The 24,732-nt window shown below is 33.6% G+C and overlaps 1 protein-coding gene across 4 annotated transcripts in view; it reads left to right on the forward strand.

The window, feature by feature from the left end:
- Nucleotides 1–24,732, forward strand: part of STAG1 (stromal antigen 1) — a 344,141-nt gene that overhangs the window by 300,977 nt on the left and 18,432 nt on the right. For all 4 annotated transcript variants that reach the window (XM_036218531.1, XM_036218530.1, XM_036218532.1 and 1 more), the window contains 5 exons: nt 1,593–1,767; nt 3,352–3,491; nt 7,835–7,936; nt 10,555–10,703; nt 11,416–11,544. In XM_036218531.1, the coding sequence (XP_036074424.1) occupies nt 1,593–1,767; nt 3,352–3,491; nt 7,835–7,936; nt 10,555–10,703; nt 11,416–11,544 (695 nt within the window). The remainder of the gene's footprint in view (nt 1–1,592; nt 1,768–3,351; nt 3,492–7,834; nt 7,937–10,554; nt 10,704–11,415; nt 11,545–24,732) is intronic.

The following is a 24,732-nucleotide window of genomic DNA, read 5'->3' on the forward strand; positions in this document are numbered from 1 at the left end:
ATTTTTCACACATACGTGTGAACACATCAGCCCACATGTCCAAACTTATCAGCATCATTCCCTCAAACAGCTGCTCCTTTACCATCCTGGGACCTACAGGTATGCACACTGGGGATGCAGTGGGCCTAATGAAGAATCCTATGTAGACTCTAGCAGCAGAATTAGATTTGTTAGGGCAAGGAAGTAGGGGTACAGGCGGGCATATACCATTGGTCCACCAGACTCCTCATCCCTTGGGAAGGGGTGGAGCTCAAAAACGGTCAAAGTGGAGCCCAAGACAATACCATTTCCATGAAGTGATTTTTGTAAACTATTTAATTATACTTTTTTCTATTAGGATGTACTTTTATATAAAACAGAATGCACCTTTTCTGTACTTTTTTTTTATTATGATGTTGGACTAGAAAAAGAGTAATTAAAATATAAACTAGTACTTATCCTTCACTGTCTCTTACAAATAGGTTATCACAGGTCTTTCCTGAGTTATCAGCATCTAACTTAAAATGGGAACAAAGATGGTCTTCCCTAAACCTTACTCTCTAACTCTTCTGAACCCCCACCAGCACTGTCTAAAATGCCTAGCTCTGGACATTTAAACCAAAATGTCAGTGTTTCTGCAGCATCACTCTTTGGCATTTTCCCAAACTATGGCCTTGGGGGGAAAAAAAAAAAGTCTCCTGGATTCTTTTTATGTTCTTCTTTTCAAGTGGCTTTCTAATAAATGTCTTTATGTAGTTCATGGTTGTGTACTCAGCGCATGAATTGCTATGATTCTTGCTGGAGGTAGAGAGACAGTAAAGTATATAGAAGTCTCCAAATGCATGACAAAGTTGTGATTTCTATAGAAATCAATTTTTGGAGGGGAATGGGTGAATTGTTTTGAAATATCAGAGCCCTCTGTTATCCAACAACAAAATCTTTCAGTTACAAAAAAACTAATGACAAGTTTATTTCATACCATCCATTAAATAGGGCAAATTTGGCAACAAAGCTATAATACTTTCTCTTCAGGAAAATGCTTGGAAAGTTTCCTTAAGGGATTAAATTTGTTGGAAAGCTTTTAGATACCGGTTTTTATGTGAATGGTCTTGAATTCAGTTTTAAACCTACTGTTAGAGACTTTTTTTACATGAGATTTTTAAAAGAAGAATTCAAAATATCAGCTTACAGATTTACAGTGCTCCATTGTAATTTATTGAATTTAGTTTGTCTTAAGCTTTATGTTTATAAATTGATTAAACAGTATGTGATTAATTTCTAACCTGTCATAATTTATTGCATCAGTTTCATATTTCCAGAGTTGAGTTTAACTCATTGTTTTTTAAATTTAAGTTAAAAATCTCTTAATCTGCTATTTTGACTTAATATAGCCAAGTAAAAGAAATAGATTATATTTGGGGGGGGGCGGGTCTTAAGAGTCACTAGTGTTTTATAAAGTTTAGAAATGTTAAAATAAGTAATTGGAATCTAAATACTCAAAATTGATATTATAGTACTATTATTAAATTATACTTTAGTATGTTTTCATTTTGATTTGTGTTTGTAGCTGTATTTCTACAGTATTTTACTGATGAATTCCCTTTGCATTCCAGGCTTTCATGTTACTCTGTGATCTTTTGATGATTTTTAGCCACCAATTAATGACAGGTGGCAGGGAGGGCCTTCAGCCTTTGGTGTTTAATCCAGATACTGGACTTCAGTCTGAACTCCTCAGTTTTGTGATGGATCACGTTTTCATTGACCAAGATGAGGAGAACCAGAGCATGGGTATTTGTAGCTATCATCTTCTCAATATTGATTTACTTTTACCACCCCTAAAAGACATGAGAAAAAATTTCAAAATCAGTACTAAAAAATACCAGAATTTCTCTCGGGAAAAAAAAAAAAAAAAGCTAATAATAATTCATTTTTGTAGTTCAGGAATCAAAAGGAATAAAAATATGCACAGTAAAGTTTCCTTCTTTTGCCGTAATGAATAATTGTGTACACTTGTCTTTTCACACACATGCAAAATGTATACATGGAATGGATGTTGTTTCTAATCAAGCCATATCCAGGTCCACAGTTTTTCTGAAGGAAAGCATCTGAGTTCCTTTCTGTTCTTGGGTAGTCATAATATATTACTTAAATTAACAAAATATAACTGTAAGATATTAAGTGCTAAAAGACTTGTCAAACAGACCTCACCAATCAAAATTATGCTGAGCCTACAGAATGATAACTTGGCAAAATTAAACTGAATATAAATCATTTTAAATAAGTGTTATATAGAATAGGTTATCTGTGAAGTAGATGATTTAAACTCTCTAAAATAAGATCTGTGTGTGGCATATCTGATCCACAGATCTATTTGATGCCATTATAATGTTATTTACTTAATATGTTAGAAAACAAAGTATCTTAATTTGCAGTCCACATTAATCTCAGAAGATAAAATATACCTGCTATCTGTCTTGAGCAAAAAGATTTCCAGCTTCTCAAAACTCTGATGCTTCACAGCAGGACCAATTAGTAGAAAGGGAAGAAGAGAAATTAAGGATTTTTTTTTTTAATGTACATATGCATGTGAAGAAAGGAAGAAAGAACACTGTCCCCAAATAGGGACGGACCAAAAAATGAAAGAGTCACTACAGAGCCTAAAACAAGTGTAACTTTTATCATCTTTAGCCTTATAAAGAAAGATTTCCTAGGATTAGAAATAGACAAGACAGTTGGGCCTAAGAATTAAAAAACTGAGGAAGAAGCACTACTTATTTCGAAAGTATAGGTTTTGAAAGTGATAGGTTTTTTTTTTAAATGTATATGTATATAACATGGTTTGCAAAATATATTTTATTTCTCAGCTGTTATTGTAACCATGTTTAGAGCAAGCATTCAACGCTAACTCCCCCATATATTTTCATTACTCCTTATGTATTTTTCTAAAAGAAAACTTCCACTTTGTTTTAAAAATTTCCAGAAATTTCTTTTCTGTAGAAATGTATTAGCATATAAGGAATATTGAAATAAGAAAAATCAACCATTTTAAGGTAAACAGATAACAATATTACTATGACAAAAATATCAGAAAAAAATAATCTTTTTATATATGGTTTACTCATCTTACTCGATCTTTGCTATGACTGTCTCCTAGAAGATAGGAACCTTAGTGTCCAGTATTTGATAAATGTATGACTAAATATAGCACCCTAAAATACACAGTACAGCTAACATTTTTTATTCCATTTAAAACTGAATTGTACATTTTTGTAAATTTATAATATAAGCTGATTTTAATTATATAGATTCTCTACTTTGTTTTACATTGGATAAGGGGCCAAAGTTCATAACCCATTTATTTTCTTTGGCTAGAGGGTGATGAAGAAGACGAAGCTAATAAAATTGAGGCCTTACATAAAAGAAGAAATCTACTTGCTGCCTTCAGCAAACTTATCATTTATGATATTGTTGACATGCATGCAGCTGCTGACATCTTTAAACACTACATGAAGGTATAGTTTTGTTTTTTTATTTTTTTCTCCTATTTGGCAGAGAAATTTGCAAGTAAAAATAAAAATGGCTAGCTAAAATTAACAGCCTTTATGTGTATATTGTTGATGGTTTTTGTGATTTTTAAGGTTCTTTTATTTATAAATATAAGCTTTTTGTCAACCTGTACCATTGTATCAATTCCACAAAGTAGGAGTTTTTCACATTTATATGAAAGAACGCTTTTTTATTTTCTTGAGGCCATGTATTCTCTAGATCAAGATGGAAGAAAGCTAATCTCCCTTACGACATCTCTTCAGATATTTTATAAGTATATCAACTGTGTACCATGCTGCCTGCCAGGCACTAAAGTTATAAGAGGTTTTTGTTTTCCCTGCTTTAATCCAGTCTAAAGCTGTAGATAGCCAAGTAATTAAATTATTGCACTATAGTATAATAGAAGTATGTAGGGGTTCCCTGAAATATATAAGACCAATACCCACTCTTAAAAAATAGGGTTAAGGAAAACTGTTTAGAAGTGACTTCTGAACTAAGTCTAAAACAATAAACATAAATTAGTCAAGCAAAAAATTAGTGAAAGGACTTATAGACAGATTGAACTTCATGAACATCACAAGGGAATATGAATTGTTTGGAGGAAATGCAAGTAATTTCATACAGCAACAGATTCCTTATGAGAACAAGGCCAAAGATAAGATTTAAAGAAAGTAACAGGTTAGACTTTATATACTATATGAGAAGTTTAGATTTTTTCCTGAAGGAAGTGAGGTGTTGAAATGTTTTAACCCATTCTTCATATGATTTTGATAGGTAGGTACTTTCCTGGCTGCTCTTCTTTCCATAAGCCGCATTTTGCTCCTGACTCTCTAAAAAAACAGTGCTCAGAAATCTTTATAATATACCCTGACAGACACAGATAAGAAGGAACACTATTTTTTCCCCTTATTCTCATATCAGAGACACTGTTTTATTTTACCCACTTTCAGAATGTTGAACCACTTATGTCTTTATCCATGTTTAGGTGTAGTCTAATTTATGTCTTTATCTATGTTTAAGTATGGCCCAGTTCTATTTATGACATAGTAACTAATTTGTTGCTGACAACTGCAATGTGAGATTTAGATAAGACATGACTACTATACTAAGGAGCTGATAGATTAATAGAGAAACTAAAATGTAAATATAATAAGATAATGAATAGCTGCCTGTTTTCTTTGTGCCATTTATATTTGAGACACTCTTCTAAGGGTTTTATATTATCTTTGTTGATTATAATAACCTTGGGAGGTAAAAAATATTACCATATACAGATAAAGAAATTAAGACTCAGGTGAAGTAACTTACCAAAGTCACACAACTATTAAAGTAGTAAAAATTTGGATTTCATTTTAGATTTCTTTAGCTCTAAAGCTTAGCTCTTTGCACTAGACCATAAATCTTCAGCAAGATTATTATAGTGATAGATGTATAAATTACAAAGTAAGCACAGGATATAGAGAAAGACTTAAGTGAGAAAAATGAGAGAAGATTTCCTAAACTAATGTCTAAACAGGGTTTGGACGGAGGTATATGAGCTTACCTTGGTTTTTCCTTGTCATTACTTAACAAGACTACTTTGGTATCAAGAAGCAAGTCTTATCCAAGCCTTTCATCATCTTTAGCAATTTTTGCACACCTCTGCTCATTATAGGCTTTTATCTTTTTGTAAGTATTCTAGTAGCTATTTGCTACCCCTTGTTATAGATCATTGGCTATGTGGCTTTTTGCCCAACTTATCTGTGTTTATTACAGATATTTTTGAAAATTATAAAAATTCAGTTGGGTCAGCCCATGCACAATAGTTCCTCCCCTGCAGTCCCAATCCTCACAATCAATCAGCCTGAGGATCGATAACTCCAACTGAGGTGCCAGTAGCAATCAAGACTCAACTACAGTGGGAGGGAACACATAATCCACACAAGGGACATGCATGCGAAACACCTGGCTCATGTGACTGAGGAGACTGAGCCATGGGGCCCCACAGGACACCTACTCCATTAGGCCACTCTGCCAAGACCAGGAGACACAGCAGCTCTACCTAATACATGGAAACAAACACAGGGAGGCAGCCAAAATGAGGAGACCAAGAAGCATGTCCCAAATGAAAAACAGAACAAAGCTCCAGAAGAAAAACAAAACAAAATGGAGATGAGCGATCTACCAGATGCCAAGTTCAAAACACTGGTGGTAAGGATGTTCGGTGAACTCAGGGGAAGAGTAGATGAACTCAGTGAGAACTTTAACAAAGCGGCAGTAAACATAATGGAGACAGCAAACATTAAAAAGGACCAGTCAGAAATGGAGAGTACAATAACTGAATAGAAGACTACATCACAGGGAATCGACAGTAGATAAGATGAAACAGAGGATCATATCAGCAATCTGGAAGATAAGGTAGCAGAAAACACCCAGTCGGAACAGTAGAAAGGACAAGGAATCCAAAAAAGTGAAGACAGTTTAAGGGGCCTCTGGGACAACATCAAGTGTACCAACCAACATTCACATCATAGGGGTACCTGAAAGAGAAGAGCGAGCCAGGAATTGGAAGCCTTTTTGAAGAAATAATGATGGAAAACTTCTCTAACCTGGTGAAGGAAACAGACAAACAAGCCCAGGAACCACAGAGAGTCCCAAGCAAGATGAACCCAAAGAGGCCCACACCAAGACATGTCATGATTAAAATGCCAAAGGTTAAAGACAAAGAGAATCTTAAAAGCAGCAAGAGAAAAGCAGTTAATTACCTACAAGGGAGTTCCCATAAGGCTGTCAGCTGATTTCTCAACAGAAACTTTGCAGGCCAGAAGGGACTGGCCCGAAATAGGCAAAGTGATGAAAAGCAAGGCCCTACAACCAAGATTACACTACCCACCCGGTAAAGCTATTATTTAGAACTTGAATGACAGACAAAAGAGCTTCCCAGACCAGAAAATGAACCAGGGGTTCATCAACACCAAACCAGCATTACAAGAAATGTTAGAGGGACTTCTTGAAGAAGAAGAAGAAGATTTTAAAAAAATATGAATAATGTCTAACTACATCTCTCTCTCCTATTGCTTTAAATGTAAATGGATTAACTGCTCCAAATCAAAACACAGGGTGGCTGATTGGATAAGAAAACAAGATGCTTACATAAGTTGCCTACAAGAGACCCCCTTCAGATCAAAAAACACATACAGACTGAAAGTAAGAGGATGGAAAAAGATATTTCATGAAAGTAAAAACAAAACAAGGAAAAAAAGCTAGGGTAGCAACACTGTATCTGCCAAAATAGACTTTAGAACAAAGGTCATGACAAGAGACAAAGAAAAACCCAGTAATCCCGTTTCTGGGTATTTATCCAAAGAAAACCAAAACCCTACTTTCAAGGGACTTGTAAATCCATATGTTCATTGCAGCATTGTTTACAATAGCCAAGACAGGGAGGCACCTGGGGTGTCCATCAATGGAGGAATGGATAAGGAAGAGGTGGTACATATACAGAATGGAATATACTGAATGATAAAAAAAAAAAAAAAAAAAAAATCTCGCCATCTGCAACAACATAGATGGACCTGGAGGGTATTTTGCTGAGTGGAGCAAGTCAGACAGAGAAAGACAAATGCCATATAATTTCACTTACATGTAGAATCTCGAAAACAAAATAAACTCAGATACAGAGAACATTTTGATGGTTATCAGATAGGAGGTTATTGGGGTGAGTGGGAGTGAAGGGATTAAGAGGTACAAACTAGACACAAAATGGTGATGGATATATAAAATACAGCATAAGGAATATAGTTAATAGTATTATAATAACTGTATCATGTCAGATGGGTACTAGATTTAATAGGATGATCACTTCGTAAGTTATATTTCTAATCACTGTGTCATTTACCTGAAACTAATATAATATTGTACACCAACTATAATTAAAAATTAAAAAATTATTTAAAAAGTAAATTGGCAACATAAACCACATAGAGAAAATAATTCAAGATATATTTATTTCTACAGTCTGCATGTACATTTGACTATACGTCCATCTTTAATGGGACATGCTCTAAATGTTTAAATAAAACTAAAAAGTTTACTTAAAAATTAGGTATTTCATTCACCTTTTATCACCTCTCAGAATTACCAATTTTTTTATTAGCTACTAATAATCTTAAATATCAGATATGTTTTTCTGTGACTTTATACAAAAACTTTAAACTCTCATTATATTTAAGATGAAGAAATTAAATACTTCACCTCTATTTTTTTCATCAACTCATTCTTTATCTCGTAGTTTCAATAATTTTAAAGCTATGATTTCTTTTCTCCACAGTACTACAATGACTATGGTGATATTATCAAGGAAACACTGAGTAAAACCAGACAGATTGATAAAATTCAGTGTGCCAAGACCCTCATTCTCAGTTTACAACAGGTAAGAAATTTGAAAGGAACGAGATAAGTAGAATTAATATATTGAGCAGTTCCTTGTGCTTAGTATTTGCTAAGTACCTTACCTCGTTTAAATTAGGTCATTATATCAGTATATTACTATGGATACTTTCTGGTATAAAGACGCATGTTACATGACTCCTTTTTGGAAGATATTTTATATTTTAAATAGATGAGATTCTGAGGTGGTCTACTCTTGGACCAGATGAAATGCCAAATAGGATATTTAAAATAATCATTAAAAAAATACAAAATGCATTTTTAAAGTATTTAATGAAGAATGGGCAGCAGTGATGTTCAGATAAGAAAATATGGCACATATATTACATAAATAAGATTCCTAGCAAATGCCTAGTAAATTAATACAGAGATATCAGGGGAAGGGGTTATAGGTATGTGTGTATATATAAGGGATTGGGCCTGTTCATTAAATGGCGATGGGTCGATTAACTGTGGAAAAATAGCCATTTATAGTCCCCTACATAACATATATCCTCCCAAAGTAAGTACAAGGTGGATTATATATAACTGTTAAAAATTAAAAGTTTATAAGAAAACAAAAGAGGATATTTTTCTCTCCTTGAGTAGGGAAGTCCTTACTGAAGAAAGAAGCCACAAAATAAAAAATTAATGATATGTATAAACTTAAATAGATTAATTATCAATCAGCACTCTGAAAAAAGTTAAAAACCAATGATAAATTGAGGAAAAGTAATTTTAATCATACTTAACAAATTGTCCAGATCACTAAGAAAGGTAAATAAACCCCCTAGGAAAGTGAGCAAAGAAAGGATATGAAAGGCCACTTTTTAGAAGAAGAAATCTTAAAAACCAATAAATATGAAAAGAGGCATAGCTTCCTCAATAATTCATGAAATATAAATTAAAACAAGGAAATATTTATCACTGCTGAACAGAGTGGCATGAATTAAAATGATTGACAATACCAATGATTGAAAAAGATGGGAAAGAAAATGTCTCTTTTGAAAGAAATTGGTTTTGTCTCCTTAGAATGTAATTTTGTAGTATATTTCAAAATTTAAGGTATACTTTTTAAACCAGTATTTTGCTACGAGGAATCTAATAGACACATGGCAGGTGAGCACACAATTATATATGTAAAAGATGTTTTGTTGCAAGAGTTTCTGTAATATCGAAAACTTGAAAATAGTCTTGATATTCATCAACAGAGGAATGGTTAAGTAAGCTGATACTGTTAAGTACCTAAAAAAAATTTAAGACAAAATATTAAATGAAAAATAAGCAGGTTTTTAGGACAAAATATGTACAATACCATTTATATAAAAATAAAAACTTCATGTATGAAATATATTAGTGTTTCTAAACTGGTCTAGAAAACTTCTGTACTCTAATATGATTACCTTTGGAGAGAAGAATAATATTTACTGAGAAAAGAAATGAGAACTTATATTCAGTATTTCTTGAATTTTATACAAGGAAATATATTCTTTGTGTCCAATTTATATGTAAATTTTAAAGTTAAAGACTACTGTGTACAACTGTCTATTAAAACATTTTCAAGTCCACGAATTGGTAAACAATTATTTGTTAATAAATTTAAAAGTCTCTGGAAAAACTTTCTAGTCATGGCACAGTAAGTAGGTCAGGCCAGGCCAAACTAATGCTGAAGAAAACTAAAATGGTTGATAACAAAATTGTTAGATAACAAGAGCTATTTCAATGGGACAGTGTGATTAGAGTAAATTGGGAGACTGGGAGGTAAGTGAAGAATACAAATGTAAGCAATACTTTTCAGGATCTTAGCCATAAAGGGAAAAATGGGTTGAAGGTGCTGGCAGAGAAGATGGAATAGTTAACGATTCAGGACAGAACAGTAAGCTCAGGAGAAAAATTGCTACATGTAGGTCAGAATGAGATCCACTACATAAAAAGTATATGGCTTTAGCTAACAGCCTGTACTGTTCATCTGTCATAATAAGAAGGAAAACAAATGTGTACAGATACAATTGTTTCTAACTTTGGTTGTAGAATGATGATTGCTTTTATATTCTTTAGTACTCCAAGGTTTGTTTTTGTTGTTATTTTGATAAAATATATGTAATGTATATGTAATTTATAAAACCCCTTTATCCAGCTTAAGAATTTTTTTGTATGTTTTGTTATTGGGTGAGAAAAATCATAGTCCTATATATATCCAGCTGGTATTGTGTATAATGTTCTTGTCTAAGATGTTAATAAATGAAAAAATAAAGTTCTGAACCCTATATTTCATTGCCATTGCTGTGAAAATGACAACAAAAAGAATGCATAGATGTTTATGGATACATAGTACATGTCCGTAAACGTCTTTTCCCAACCCAAAATGTATTTCTTTTGTTAAAAAAAAATAAATCTTTGTTTGAATTTGATCACACAACTAACATGAAAATATTCTCAAGAAACTAATAGTAGATGACTTGGAGAAGGGAAACAGTGTGGCTACAGTTAAATGCAAAGAGGGAAATATATATTTTACCAAATGCCTATTAAATATTTTTAAGTTATATTACCTATTTTAACAATAAATAAAATAAATATTTCTTAGCTGTATTTTTTCCCTTCTGTTTTTCTTTGTACCAGTTGTTTAATGAACTTGTTCAAGAGCAAGGTCCCAACCTAGATAGGACATCTGCCCATGTCAGTGGCATTAAAGAACTGGCACGTCGCTTTGCCCTTACATTTGGACTGGACCAAATCAAGACGCGAGAAGCAGTTGCCACACTTCACAAGTAAGTGAGCTAAATAAACACTTTCTATTATACAGACTCTGTTTTACTAGATTCTGTGTTTAACTAAAATAACTGTTATTTGACCCATTTTTAAAGGACAAATGAAGCATTTTTAAGATATAAGAGCTTTAGAGATTGTCTATAGTCAAGTAGGAGACCATTTTTACTTGAAAATAACTGAAACTGCCCATTTTTTTCATCTTATAAAGTATAGAAAGTAACATTTAACAAAATATTCTTATCAGGTCTGACAGTGAAAAATAGTAGGAGACATTGATTTAAAACCATTGTTCAGTGCTGATTTGGTGAATCTTATTTCATAACTAAAAATTGAATGACAAAATTTTAAGTACCTTACAAAAACTCACAGAGCTGCTTGGTACTATGACCAACTCTAATAACCAAATTTTCTGACAATATATCTAATCTTTCCAGGGTATTCTTGTACCCCTAAAAGATACAGGAATTTAGTTTTATGCCTGTTTAATTTTTAAATTATTTTTCCCAAATCATAGTTTCTACTGTAAATAAAATTAAAAATTATTATGTAAGTATGTCATACAATTAACATTATTTTACCATTTGAATTGATCAGATTTTACTACTTTCAGTGATGATTTCGCTTCCTTCCCATCTATTTTTGAAATTCTAGCACATTGAGATAACTGCACTAGCTAAATGAAAACTAAGATGATATTTTCTTTTACTTCAGGGATGGCATAGAATTTGCCTTTAAATATCAAAATCAGAAAGGACAAGAATATCCACCTCCTAATCTGGCCTTCCTGGAAGTACTAAGTGAATTTTCTTCTAAACTTCTTCGACAGGACAAAAAGACTGTGTAAGTTGCACACTGCAGAAGTGGCTTTCATCATGACACCATTGTAATTTTAAATATTTATTTAAAAAAAAATTATCTAGATATAGTTACCAATGATAATATAAGCTCATAATTTACTTTAAAGAGCTATAGTTTTCTTTCAAGCTTTTGTGTAGTCGTTTTACTGCTCACCTTTCAGAACCTAAAATTTGCAAGTAGATTACGCAAGTAGAAATGATTTCTTAATCTGCAATTCAAAGAAATATGAACATTGGCTTAACCATTGTGTAATCCTTTTTTCTTCCTTTTTATATTAATTATATTTTAGTGTTATTTTTTATTTGACTTATTTCAAGAAGTTGTTTTTTTCTATTTTTAATGATAGTTGAAAGAAATATACACTTCAAAAAAATGTTGATAAGTTTTATTTAGAAAACTTAAAAGAGAAATTTTGTAATGGATCTCATATTTTATAAATTGTTAGGAAGATTGAGTCAATTATAATAATATGCTAAATGAACAGAAATTTGGAGAGATTGTTAAAGCTTATCTAAATACAAGTGATAGTGCTAAGGAAAGATGTTAGTCAGAAAACATTTATTAAGTTCCTAATATGGTGAGGTACTCCTATTCTATAGCTGTTGTTCTCATATGGTTAGGCAGTGAATAAAAACGAAGTTTCTGCTCTCAGAAAACTTATGTTCTAATACAGGGAGACACAACATAAACATACAAACAAGAATTTTAGGTAATATGATAGAGAATAAGTGATTTTAGGTATTGGTAGGGTGAGGTGGGGTGGTTTGAAAACTTTTTTAATGTAGACATTTATAGGTATACTTTCCCTATTAGCACTACTCTAGCTGCATCTTATAAGTTTTGGTATCTTGCATTTTTGTTTTCATTCATCTCAAAGTATTTTCTCATTTCCCTTGCAATTTCTTCCACATATTTGTGAATTTCCAAATTTTCCTTCTGTTATTGGTTTCTAATTTCACTCCATTGTAATTAAAGAACATACTTTGTATGACTTTAATCCTTTTAAATTTATTGAGGCTTGTTTTATGGACCAACATATAGTCTGTTCTGGAGAACGTTCCATGTATACTTGAGGAAAATGTGTATTCTGCTGTTGAGTGGAGTTTTGTTCTATAGATAGATGTCTGTTAGGTCCACTTGGCTTATAGATTTGTTTATACTGTTGTTCAAGTCTTCTATTTCCTCATTGATCTTTTCTCTAGTTGTTTTACCCATTATTGAAAGTGCGGTACTGAAGTTTCTAACCATTATTATTGAATTATTAGTTTAGTTCTATGAGTTTTTGCTTCATGTATTTTGAGGCTCTGTTGCAATTGATATGTCTTGATATGTTATGATTGACTGTTATAAAATGTCCTTCTCTGTCTCTAGTAATTTTTATCCAATTCTAGTATAAGCACGCCAGCTCTATTTTAGTTACTGTTTGCATGATGTACCTTTTGTTTCATCCTTTCACTTTCTGCCTTTTTGTCTTTGAATCTAATGTGCTTCTTATAGACAGAATATGGTTGGATCATGTTTGTTCGTTGGTTTTCCAATCCAATATATGCTTTGTTTTCTTATATGTCTGTGTCTTTGTTTTTTCCTCCCTTATTGCCTTCTATTATAGTAAATGGATATTTTTAGTGTAACATTTTATTCCTTCAAAAGTCTTTAATTGTATTTTTTAGTTATTTTCTCAGTGGTTTTTCTAAGCCTTACAATATACATATTCCCTTACCAAAATTTACTTCAAATTTATTCTAAGAAACTAAAAACTTTACTCATGTATAACTCTACTTACTCCCTCCCTTTTGTATGCTATTATTGTTATACATACTTCATCTAAATATATTACAAACCCAACAATACTTTATTATAATTATTACTTAATATAATCATATGTCTTTTAAATAACCTGAGGGAAGAAAGAGCCAATTATATAGTGTGGTCTATTAACCTTCTTATTTATTTACCATTACTAGTTCTCTACGTTTCTTGCTATGGATTTGTAATACCATCTGGCATCATTTCTTTACCTTAGTACATCTTTACTCCCACCCATTTCTTTTGGGTTTCTTGGAAAATGTATTACTGTTATTGGCCCAATAATATAGTAATACATGTTGTTCTACACAATTGCTTTTTAAATCAATTAAAAGAATAAAGGATAATTAAATATGTAATTATATTGTCTTTTATAAATGCCTAACAGTTACCTTTCAGCACTCTTTGGTATTTCATGTAAATTCACCTTATTCTCAGGTGTCATTTGCTTTCAACCTGAAGAACTTCCTTCAGTATTTGTTGTAAGGCAGGCAGGCCAGCAACAAATTCTCTCAGCTTTTGTTCATTGGGGGGTTACCTTCATTTCATCTTAAGCTTTGAAATATAGTTTTGCTAAATATAAAATTCTTGTTTGATAGTTTTTTACTTTCGGCATATTGACTATGTTATCCCTCTGCCTTCTAGCCTCCATTGTATCTGATGAGAAGTCAGTTTTTAAACTTACTGGAGTTCCCTTGTATATAATGAATAACTTCTATCTTACTTTCAAGAATTTTTTCTGTATCTTTGTCTTTCAGCATTTTGCCTATGATGCATCTGGGTGTGGATCTCTCTGCATTTTTTGTGCTTGGACTTTATTAAGTTTTGAGGATATGTGGATTAATGTTTTTCTTCAAATTTATTTCTCCTCTGTTATACATGACATCGTAGTTAATGGTATCTCCCATTTCACTCAGGCTCTGTTCATTTTTCTTCTTTTTTCTTCATTCTTCAGATTGCATAATCTCTTGATAAATCTTCAAGATTAATAATTTTTTCTCCAGCTCGAAATCAAATCTGTTGAGCCCCTGGAGTGAATTTAAAATATTCGTTATTGTACTTTTCAACTACAGAATTTCCATTTGCTTTTTAAATCATTTCTATCTTTTTATGCATATTTTCTATTAAATGAGAGTATCATACTTTTAATTGGACATGGTTTTCTTTAGTTCTTTAAACACTTGTAATTTTGGTGGGCCAAAGTTCTATTGCTTTATCTCTTTTTCTTTTTTGCTATACACTCATCCTCTGATTTATGTGGATTATCCATTCCACACATCTTTTTTATGTAGAAGAAAACTGCATAAAAAGAGTCCACCAATACAAAAAAAAAAAACTAAAGAAACAGGCTAATATAAGTCATAAAAATATTTATTTTGCATATTTTCACAAAAAATGCTAATGAAAATTAAGAAAAAAATAAATTTTATATCTATACTGTAATCTAAAGCGATCAACCTTCTCTTTTTCATTGGCACAAAGTCACTATCTTCATAGCTCAAAATATTTGGAAGTACTGCTTCGGTTTCACTACTTGTGTTTGTTTTTGGATGATCTTTTTCCAACCTCATTTTTTGCTTAGTTTTCATAAATTCTTCAATATTCACTGCAATATTTTTAAAAATCTTTTTGAAATTTTAAAGCTCATTGGATGTTTGGATCAGTATGTAGATTCGCAACTTCCAGTTTTGTGGCCAATTGAAGAGTTTTGTAAATATTTTCTGTGGTGAATTAAACCGGTTCAAGGTCACTGCCATATTCATTGGTAAAATGGGCTTCAGATATTAAGTGAATTAATTCATTATGAATTAATTCGTGAGCAACCAGTAAATCGTTAATGTATACATTCAAATTGTCAGAGCCTTCTTGAAATTTATTTAATAAATTAATAATGCCAATTAATCCCTTTTGAGTTGTTGGAACCATATTCCCTGGGATAACCACTTCTGGCCATATTGCTTTCCAGCAAGCATTTAAAGTTTACGACTGTATATCACTCAAAGCTAAAGCAGTATTCTTTTTTATTTCTTTTCTTATTTAAATTGGCTTCAGGTATACAGTACATTGGTTAGACATCTATGTAGTTCGTGAAAAGATGCCCCCTGTTGCTCCCTCCCTCCCCTGGTGGCGCTCCACCTAGCCATCATATTAATGCCAACTGCATTCTTTCTGCTGTGCTCCCCATCCCCGTGACCAACTGTTAGCTAATTTGTACTTCTTTAACCCTTCAGCTCATTCTCCCAGCCCCTTAACTCCCTCCCGCTGTCCGTCACCAAATTGTCCACTATATTTATGAGTCTGATTTTCATTAGTTTGTTCTTTTTGGTCCTTAGATTCCGCATATAAGTGAAATCATATGGTATTTATCTTTCTCTTTCTGACTTATTTCATTCAGCTAATCTGTAGGTCCATCCATGTCATCACAAATGGTAGGATTTCATTTTTTTTAGTGTCTGAGTAATAAAGCAGTATTCTTGATACAACTTAAAATTGTGTATTTATTCCAGGCTTCTGTAACTCTAAGGGATTCATTATCTTCAAGTTTATTAAAAATATCATTAAAATTCTGTTTCATATATTTAATCCTAAAGGTGGAAATAATACCATGATCTAAAGGTTAGATTAAGGAAGTAGTATTTGGTGGCAAATATACAACTTTTATATTTGGATATTCTAAATTACATAACCAGGTGCATTATCTAATAATAAAAGTATTTTTAAAGGAAAACATTTTTTCTTCATATAATTTTCAGCTTTTACAGCAAAACATTTGTAAAGCCAGTCTTGAAAAACATCAGTAGTCACCTGTGCTTTTTTATTTGCCATCCAATAAACGAGAAGATTATTAATAATTGTGTGTTAGTAAGTATTAGTTCTTTGTACGTTGCTGAGTTAAGCTGTTGTTTTTTAGAGTTATCACCAGTAATGGTAATGAAAAAGAACTGCATAAAATGAGACTGTGTAAATGGAAACCTCATATAAAAGACGTGCATAAATGGGGGGGGGGATATTTAGCTCATAAAAAATCTCATGTAAAAAAATATGGCATAAATCAAGGGATGGATATGTATAGGTCACATTTCCCAAGGTTTTTTGCATGTTTCATAATTTCTTGTTGAAAACTGAACATTTTAGGTAGCATGTTGTATATATGGTACATTGTGAAATAATGTACCTACTCTTAATACTGATTCTCTGCCCTGACCCTTGAGATTCATGTTGTTTGCTTGGTCATTTATTTATTTGTTTAGAGACTCTGATAAACAAACTCTGTGGAGTCTGTTGGTCTTGGAGTGTGTGGCATCTGCTGTCCCTGTTCAAATCTTTTTTTCCCTTTATTTTTTATCATTTGGCTTGAGTACCCAGGGATCACCCTTGTATCAGCATACAGCTCTTATTAGTCAAATGTGTACTTAAACCTCCTTGGCCAATTAGATTTTTACCTTTTGCTGTTGGATATATGTGCATGGCTTAAAGGCTACTATCACAGTTCATAGTGTTTACTTAGACCCATGGTTAGCCAGGGGTCTTACAGCTCAGAAGTTCCCTCCTTGATTGCTCCTGAGAAGGGCAGTCTTCCAGACTAGCAGGGAAGCATATGATTTAATTTAATATATTTATTTATTTATTTTAACTTTATTGTTATAAAGCAGTTTTAGGTTCACAGCAAAATTGAGGGAAAGGTATAGAGAATTTCCATATTCCCCCTACCCCTACACATATATAGCCTCTCCTATTATCAACATCCACCACCAGAGTGGTGCATTTGTTACAACCTACCTTGACACATCATAACCACCCAAAGTTCATGGTTTACATTAAAATTCACTCTTGCTATTGTACATTCTTTTGGTTTAAATGAAAGTATAGTGACATCTGTCCATCATGATGGTATCATACACAGTGTCATAGAGTGTGTAGCCTTTTCAGATTCTTTTACTTAGTAATATGCATTTAATGTTTCTCCATATCTTTTCATAGCTTGATAGCTCATTTCTTTTTAGTATTGTATATTCCATGGTTTGGATATACCACAGTTTTATTTATCTGTTCCCCTACTGAAGGACATCTTAGTTCCTTCCAAGTTTTGGCAGTAATGAACAAAGAAAGCTTCTTCATATTTTTATGAAAATGTTTTCAACTCCTTTGGGTAAATAACAAGGAATGCAGTAGTAGCTGGATTGCATAAAAGTATGTTTAGATTTTGTGAGAAACCACCCAACTGTCTTCCAGAAGTGGGTATACGATTTTACATTCCTGCCAGCATTTGGTATTAGTGTTCTGGATTTTGGTCATTCTAATTGGTGCGTAGTAGTATCTCATTTTAATTGCATTTCCCTGATGACATATGATATGGAGCACCTTTTCATATGCTTATTTACCATCTCTGTGTTTTCTTCGGCAAGGTGTCTGCCCATTTTTTTTAATAGGGTTATTTGTTTTCTTAGTGAGTTTTAACAGTTCTTTATATGTTAAACATAGTCCTTTATAGATGTATATTTTGCAAATATTTTCTCCCACCTATAATTGTCTTCTTGTAGTCTAGACAGTGTCTATTGCAAAGCAGAAATTTTTAATTTTAATGAAGTCCACCTTATCAATTATTTTTTGCAGAGATCTTGCCTTTAGTTTTGTATCTAAGATCTCTTCACTGTACTCAAGGTCATCTAGAATTTCTCCTGTGTTATTTTTTCTTAAAGTTTTATAGTTTTATGTTTTACATTTAGGATTGTAATCCATCTTGTGTTCATTTTTTTTGATGTGTTTAAGATCTGTGTTTGGATTAATATTTTTTGCTTGCAGATGTCACGTTCTAGCACCATTTGTTGAAGAAACTATCTTGGCTCTATTGCCTTTGCACCTTGTCAAATATCAAACAGCTGTATTTATATGTGTCTATTTCTGGGACCTCTATTATGTTCCTTTAATCTGTATATCTATTCATTTGCCAGCACCACAATGTCTTCATTACTATAGCTTTGTTTCCCAGCCTTATAGAGATGTAACTGACATATGACATTGTATAACTTTAAGGTGTTCAGTTTAATGATTTGATATGTGTATATATTGCAAAGTGATTACATTGTAGTTTTATGAAAAGTTTTCCAGTTGAGTAGTGTCAGTCTTCTAACTTTGTTCTTTTCCTTCAGTATTGTGTTGGTTATTCTGGGTCTTTTGCCTCTCAGTATAATTGTTAGAATCAGTTCGTCTTTATCTACAAAATAACTTGCTGAGATTTTGATGGGAATGGCCTTGAATCTATAAATCAAGGTAAAAAAAATGACACTTTAACAATATTAAATCTTTTTACCCATGAACATGGAATATCTCCATTTATTTGGTTCTTTCATTTCATTCATCAGAGCATTGTAGTTTTCCTCATGTAGATCTTGTATGTGTTTTGCTGGATTTATACCTCAGTAATTATTTTTTTGTATGCTAATGTAAATGGCATTGTGTTTTTAATTTCAAATTCCACTTGTTCATTTCTAATATATAGGAAGGCAATTAATTTTCGTGTATTACATTTGCATCCTGAAGCCTTGGTATAATTGCTTATTCTATCAGTTTGGTTTTGTTATTTGTCGATTCTTTTTGAAAAATTATACCTGACATTCAGTATTGTTTTATATTAGTTTCAGGTGTAAAGCATAGTGGTTAGACATACATATGATCGATGAAGTGATTCCCCTCAATTAGTCTAGTACCCACCTGGCAACATGCATAGTTATTACAGTATTTTTGACTATATTCCCTATGCTTTACACTCTTATGACTGTTTTGTAACTAAGAATTTATACTTCCTAATCCCTTCACCTCTACACCCATCCCCTCAACCCCCTTTCATCTGGCAACCATCAAAATGTTCTCTATATCTATGAGTTTGTTTCTGTTACGTTTGTTCATTTATTTTTTTCTTTAGATTCTACATATAAATGCAGTCATATGATATTTGTCTTTATTGACTTATTTCACTTAGCAGAATAACCTCTAGGTTCATCCATGTTGTCACAAATGTTAAGATTTCACTCATTTACGGCTAAGTAACATTCCATTGTTTATATATACTACATTAATTAGTGTTTTGGATTTTTTCAGATAAATACCCAGAAGTGGAATTGCTGAGTGTTATGATAGTTGTATTTTTAACTAATTGAGGAACTTCCATACTGTTTTCCATAGTGGCTGCACCAATTTTCAAACCTACCAACAGTGTGCAAGATTTCTGTTTTCTCCACATCCTAGCCAATACTTGTCGTTTGTTGCTTTATTGATGATAGTCATTCTGATAGCTGTGAGATGATATCTCATTATGATTTAATTTGCATTTCTCTGTTGATTAGTGATATTAAGCATCTTTTTATATGTCTGTTGACCGTCTCTATCTCCTCTTTGGAGAAATATCTGTTCATGTCCACTGCGCATTTTTTAATTGAATTGTTTGTTTTTATGGTGTTGAGTTGGATGCATTTTTTACAAATTTTTGGTATTAAGTCCTTATCAGATGTATCATTGGAGAATATTTTCTCCCATTCAGTAGATTGTCTTTTTATTTTGTTGATGATTTCCTTTGCTGGGCAAAAACTTTATAGTTTAATGTAGTCTAAATTGTTTAATTTTTCTTTTGTTTCCCTTACCCAAGGAAATATCAGGAAAATAAATTACTAAGAGCAATGTCAAAGAGTTCATTACCTATGTTTTCTTCCAGGAGTTTTATGGTTTCAGGTCTTACATTAAGACTTAAATCATTTTGAGTTTATTTTGTATATGGTGTAAGAAAGTGGTCCAGGTTCTTCTTCTTCTTTTTTTTTTTTTTTTTTTTTTGCATGTATCTGTCCAGTTTTTCCAGTACTATTTATTGAAGAGACTGTCTTTACCCCATTTTATGTTCTTGCCATAGATCGAATGACCATGTAGGCATGGGTTTATTTCTAGGCTCTCTACTGTGTCCCATTGATATATATGTCTGTTTCTATACCAGTACCATGCTATTTTGATTAGTATAGTCTTGTAGTACAGTTTGATATCAGCTAGCATGATAACTCCAAATTTGTTCTTTCTCAAGATTACCAAAACTATTCAAGGTCTTTTGTGTGGTTCCATATATTTTTAAGGTAATTTGTTATAGTTCTGTGAAAACTGCCATTGGTATTTTGATAGGTATTACATTGAATCTATAGATTGCCTTGTGTAGTATGGACATTTTTACAAAGTTAATTTTTTTCTATCCATGAACAGATTATATGCTTTAACTTATTTGTATCTTCTTCAGTTTCTTTCTTCAGTATCTTATAATTTTCTGAGTATAGGTAGGTCTTTTACCTCCTTGGTTAAATTATTTCCTAGGTATTTTAAATTTTTTAATGCAATTGTAAATAGGATTGTTTTCTTAATTTCTCCTTCTGATAGTTTGTAATTGGTATATAAAAATGAAATCAATTTCTGAATATTCATTTTCTTTACTGCCACTTTACTGAATTTATTTATCAGTTCTAATAGTTTTTGGTGGAATCTTTATGGTTCTCTATATGTAGTATTATGTCATCTGCAAATAATGATAGTTTTACTCTTTCCAGTTTGGATGCTTTTTATTTCTCCTCCGAATGCTGTGGCTAGGACTTCGAATACTATGTTGAATAAAAGTGGTGAAAGTGGGCAATGTTGTCTTGTTCCTGATCTTATGGTAAACACTTTTAGCTTTTCATCATTGACTATAATGTTAGCTGTGGGTTTGTCATATAGCCTTTATTATGTTAAGGTATGTTCCCTCTATTCTCACTTTGCATAGAGTTTTTATCAAATGGATGCTGGATTTTATAATACACTTTTTCTACAGCTATTGATATGATCCTGTAATTTTTTTACTTTTTATTTTTCAATTATAGTTGAAATTCAATATTATATGAGTTTCAAGCATACATCATCATGGTTAGACATTTATGTAACTTACGAAGTAATCCCTTCAATAAGTCATACACCCATCGAACACCATATATAGTTATTACAATAGTATTAACTATTTTTCCTCTGCTGAACTTTACATCTCCATGATGGTTTTATAACTGCCAATATGTACTTCCTTAATTTTTTTAATTTATATATATATTTTTAATTAACTTCACATACCATATTATATTACTTTCAGATGTACAACACTGATTAGAAATTTATGTAAATAATTAAATTATCACCCTAATAAATCCAGTACCCATCTGACAACTTACTTATTTATTACAATGCTACTGACTATATTCCCCACAGTGTGCTCTACATCACCATGACTATTTTGTAACTACAAGTTGGTGCTTAATCTCTTTACTTTTTAACCCATACCCCCAACTCCTCTTCCATCTGGCAACCATCAGAATGTTCTACCTATCTATGAGTTGCAGTTTTGTTTCTTCCTGTATTTTTTTCTTTAGATTCTTCATGTAAATGAAATCATATGGCATTTGTCTTTCTCTGTCTGACTTGCTCCACTCAGCAAAATACCCTCCAGGTCCATCTATGTTGTTGCAGATGGCGAGATTTTTTTTTTTTTTTTTTTTTTTATCATTCAGTATATTCCATTCTGTATATGTACCACCTCTTCCTTATCCATTCCTCCATTGATGGACACCCCAGGTGCCTCCCTGTCTTGGCTATTGTAAACAATGCTGCAATGAACATATGGATTTACAAGTCCCTTGAAAGTAGGGTTTTGGTTTTCTTTGGATAAATACCCAGAAACGGGATTACTGGGTTTTTCTTTGTCTCTTGTCATGACCTTTGTTCTAAAGTCTATTTTGGCAGATACAGTGTTGCTACCCTAGCTTTTTTTCCTTGTTTTGTTTTTACTTTCATGAAATATCTTTTTCCATCCTCTTACTTTCAGTCTGTATGTGTTTTTTGATCTGAAGGGGGTCTCTTGTAGGCAACTTATGTAAGCATCTTGTTTTCTTATCCAATCAGCCACCCTGTGTTTTGATTTGGAGCAGTTAATCCATTTACATTTAAAGCAATAGGAGAGAGAGATGTAGTTAGACATTATTCATATTTTTTTAAAATCTTCTTCTTCTTCTTCAAGAAGTCCCTCTAACATTTCTTGTAATGCTGGTTTGGTGTTGATGAACCCCTGGTTCATTTTCTGGTCTGGGAAGCTCTTTTGTCTGTCATTCAAGTTCTAAATAATAGCTTTACCGGGTGGATAGAGTAATCTTGGTTGTAGGTTCTTGCTTTTCATCACTCTGAATATTTCTTGCCACTCCCTTCTGGCCTGCAAAGTTTCTTTTGAGAAATCAGCTGACAGCCTTATGGGAACTCCCTTGTAGGTAACTAGCTGCTTTTCTCTTGCTGCTTTTAAGATTCTCTCTTTGTCTTGAACCTTTTGCATTTTGATGATGATGTGTCTTGGTGTGGGCCTCTTTGGGTTCATCTTGCTTGGGACTCTCTGTGGTTCCTGGGCTTGTTTGTCTGTTTCCTTCACCAGGTTAGAGAAGTTTTCCATCATTATTTCTTCAAAAAGGCTTCCAATTCCTGGCTCGCTCTTCTCTTTCAGGTACCCCTATGATGTGAATGTTGGTTGGTACACTTGATGTTGTCCCAGAGGCCCCTTAAACTGTCTTCACTTTTTTGGATTCCTTGTCCTTTCTACTGTTCCGACTGGGTGTTTTCTGCTACCTTATCTTCCAGATTACTGATATGATCCTCTGTTTCATCTTATCTACTGTCGATTCCCTGTGATGTAGTCTTCTATTCAGTTATTGTACTCTCCATTTCTGACTGGTCCTTTTTAATGTTTGCTGTCTCCATTATGTTTACTGCCGCTTTGTTAAAGTTCTCACTGAGTTCATCTACTCTTCCCCTGAGTTCACCGAACATCCTTACCACCAGTGTTTTGAACTTGGCATCTGGTAGATCGCTCATCTCCATTTTGTTTTGTTTTTCTTCTGGAGCTTTGTTCTGTTTTTCATTTGGGACATGCTTCTTGGTCTCCTCATTTTGGCTGCCTCCCTGTGTTTGTTTCCATGTATTAGGTAGAGCTGCTGTGTCTCCTGGTCTTGGCAGAGTGGCCTAATGGAGTAGGTGTCCTGTGGGGCCCCATGGCTCAGTCTCCTCAGTCACATGAGCCAGGTGTTTCGCATGCATGTCCCTTGTGTGGATTATGTGTTCCCTCCCACTGTAGTTGAGTCTTGATTGCTACTGGCACCTCAGTTGGAGTTATCGATCCTCAGGCTGATTGATTGTGAGGATTGGGACTGCAGGGGAGGAGCTGTTATGCAGGGGCTGACCCTTAAGAGCAGAATTCACTTTAGTTGACGCTGGTGCCTATCCATTCTGCTCTTTGAGTGTGTTATTTGTAGAGATGGATGGGTTGTTCTCTGGCTCGGTTTGAACCCACCACAGCCTAAGTTCAGTCGTAGCCTGTACCCTGCCCGGGGCCACCTGGTATGATCCAGAAAGCTTTCGGTAGATGTCTTTCCCCCTCATTGGACTTGGAGATACCTGAGAGAGACTAAACTGCGAACTGATGCCACCTATTGCTGGTGCCGTACTTGGGGCTCCTAAGCAAGAGGTTTGGGGTACACCAAGGTCAGAATGTCACTTGTTTGGGGTTTGTGAACCTTTGAGAGATTTCAGGCAAGTCCATAGCATCAGCCAAGACAGACCATTGTATGGAAAAGCCGCAGGAAGTGGGTTGGGTGGGCCTCCAAGTTGGATAGAGTAGTATCTCAGGGAATCACCAGGGAAAGGGGACCAGTGGTAGTCAGGTTGATGGAGACTCAGATACGAGGGCCCTCTGAGTCTGAAAGGTGGTTTGGGGGAGGACTCAAAGAAACAGTAGATTCTGCCTGGGAGAAAGCTTGACCCACCAGCCCTTGCCTTGGAGCCAGACCATTCAGTTCCACCCCATATGTCCTTGGCACCTTTTGAGCTGCTGCCCCAGCCCTAGAGTCAAGAATGAGTGAGTATATCAGTAAATTGATTTATAGGCCCTTTAAGAAGAGCCCCTGGGACTCCCATTGCCCTCCATCTCACTCAGCCACAGTCTCTGCTGGATTTCACCTCCAGAAGTTGTAGGGACTTATTTTCTCATCACTGGAACCCTGGGTTGGGGAGCCTGGTATAGGGCTAGGGCTCCTTGCTCCTCCAGGGGACAAAATATCCCTCCCAGTTCTCAGTCGCCACACATGGCTGTCGGGCCAGCCATTTTCGCGTCTTTGCCCCTCCTACCAGTCTGGATGTAGCTGTTCTTTGTAGCCTTAGTTATAGGTCTTCTGTTCATCTAGACTTGAGGCGATTCTCACTGATGATTATTTTCTAGGTTAGTTGTAATTTTGATGTGGCTGCGAGAGGAGGCCAGCACAGCATTTTCCTACTCTG

The sequence above is a fragment of the Rousettus aegyptiacus genome, unplaced genomic scaffold, assembly GCF_014176215.1.
Source record: "Rousettus aegyptiacus isolate mRouAeg1 unplaced genomic scaffold, mRouAeg1.p scaffold_m13_p_4, whole genome shotgun sequence".
In the NCBI taxonomy this organism is placed as follows: domain Eukaryota; kingdom Metazoa; phylum Chordata; class Mammalia; order Chiroptera; family Pteropodidae; genus Rousettus; species Rousettus aegyptiacus.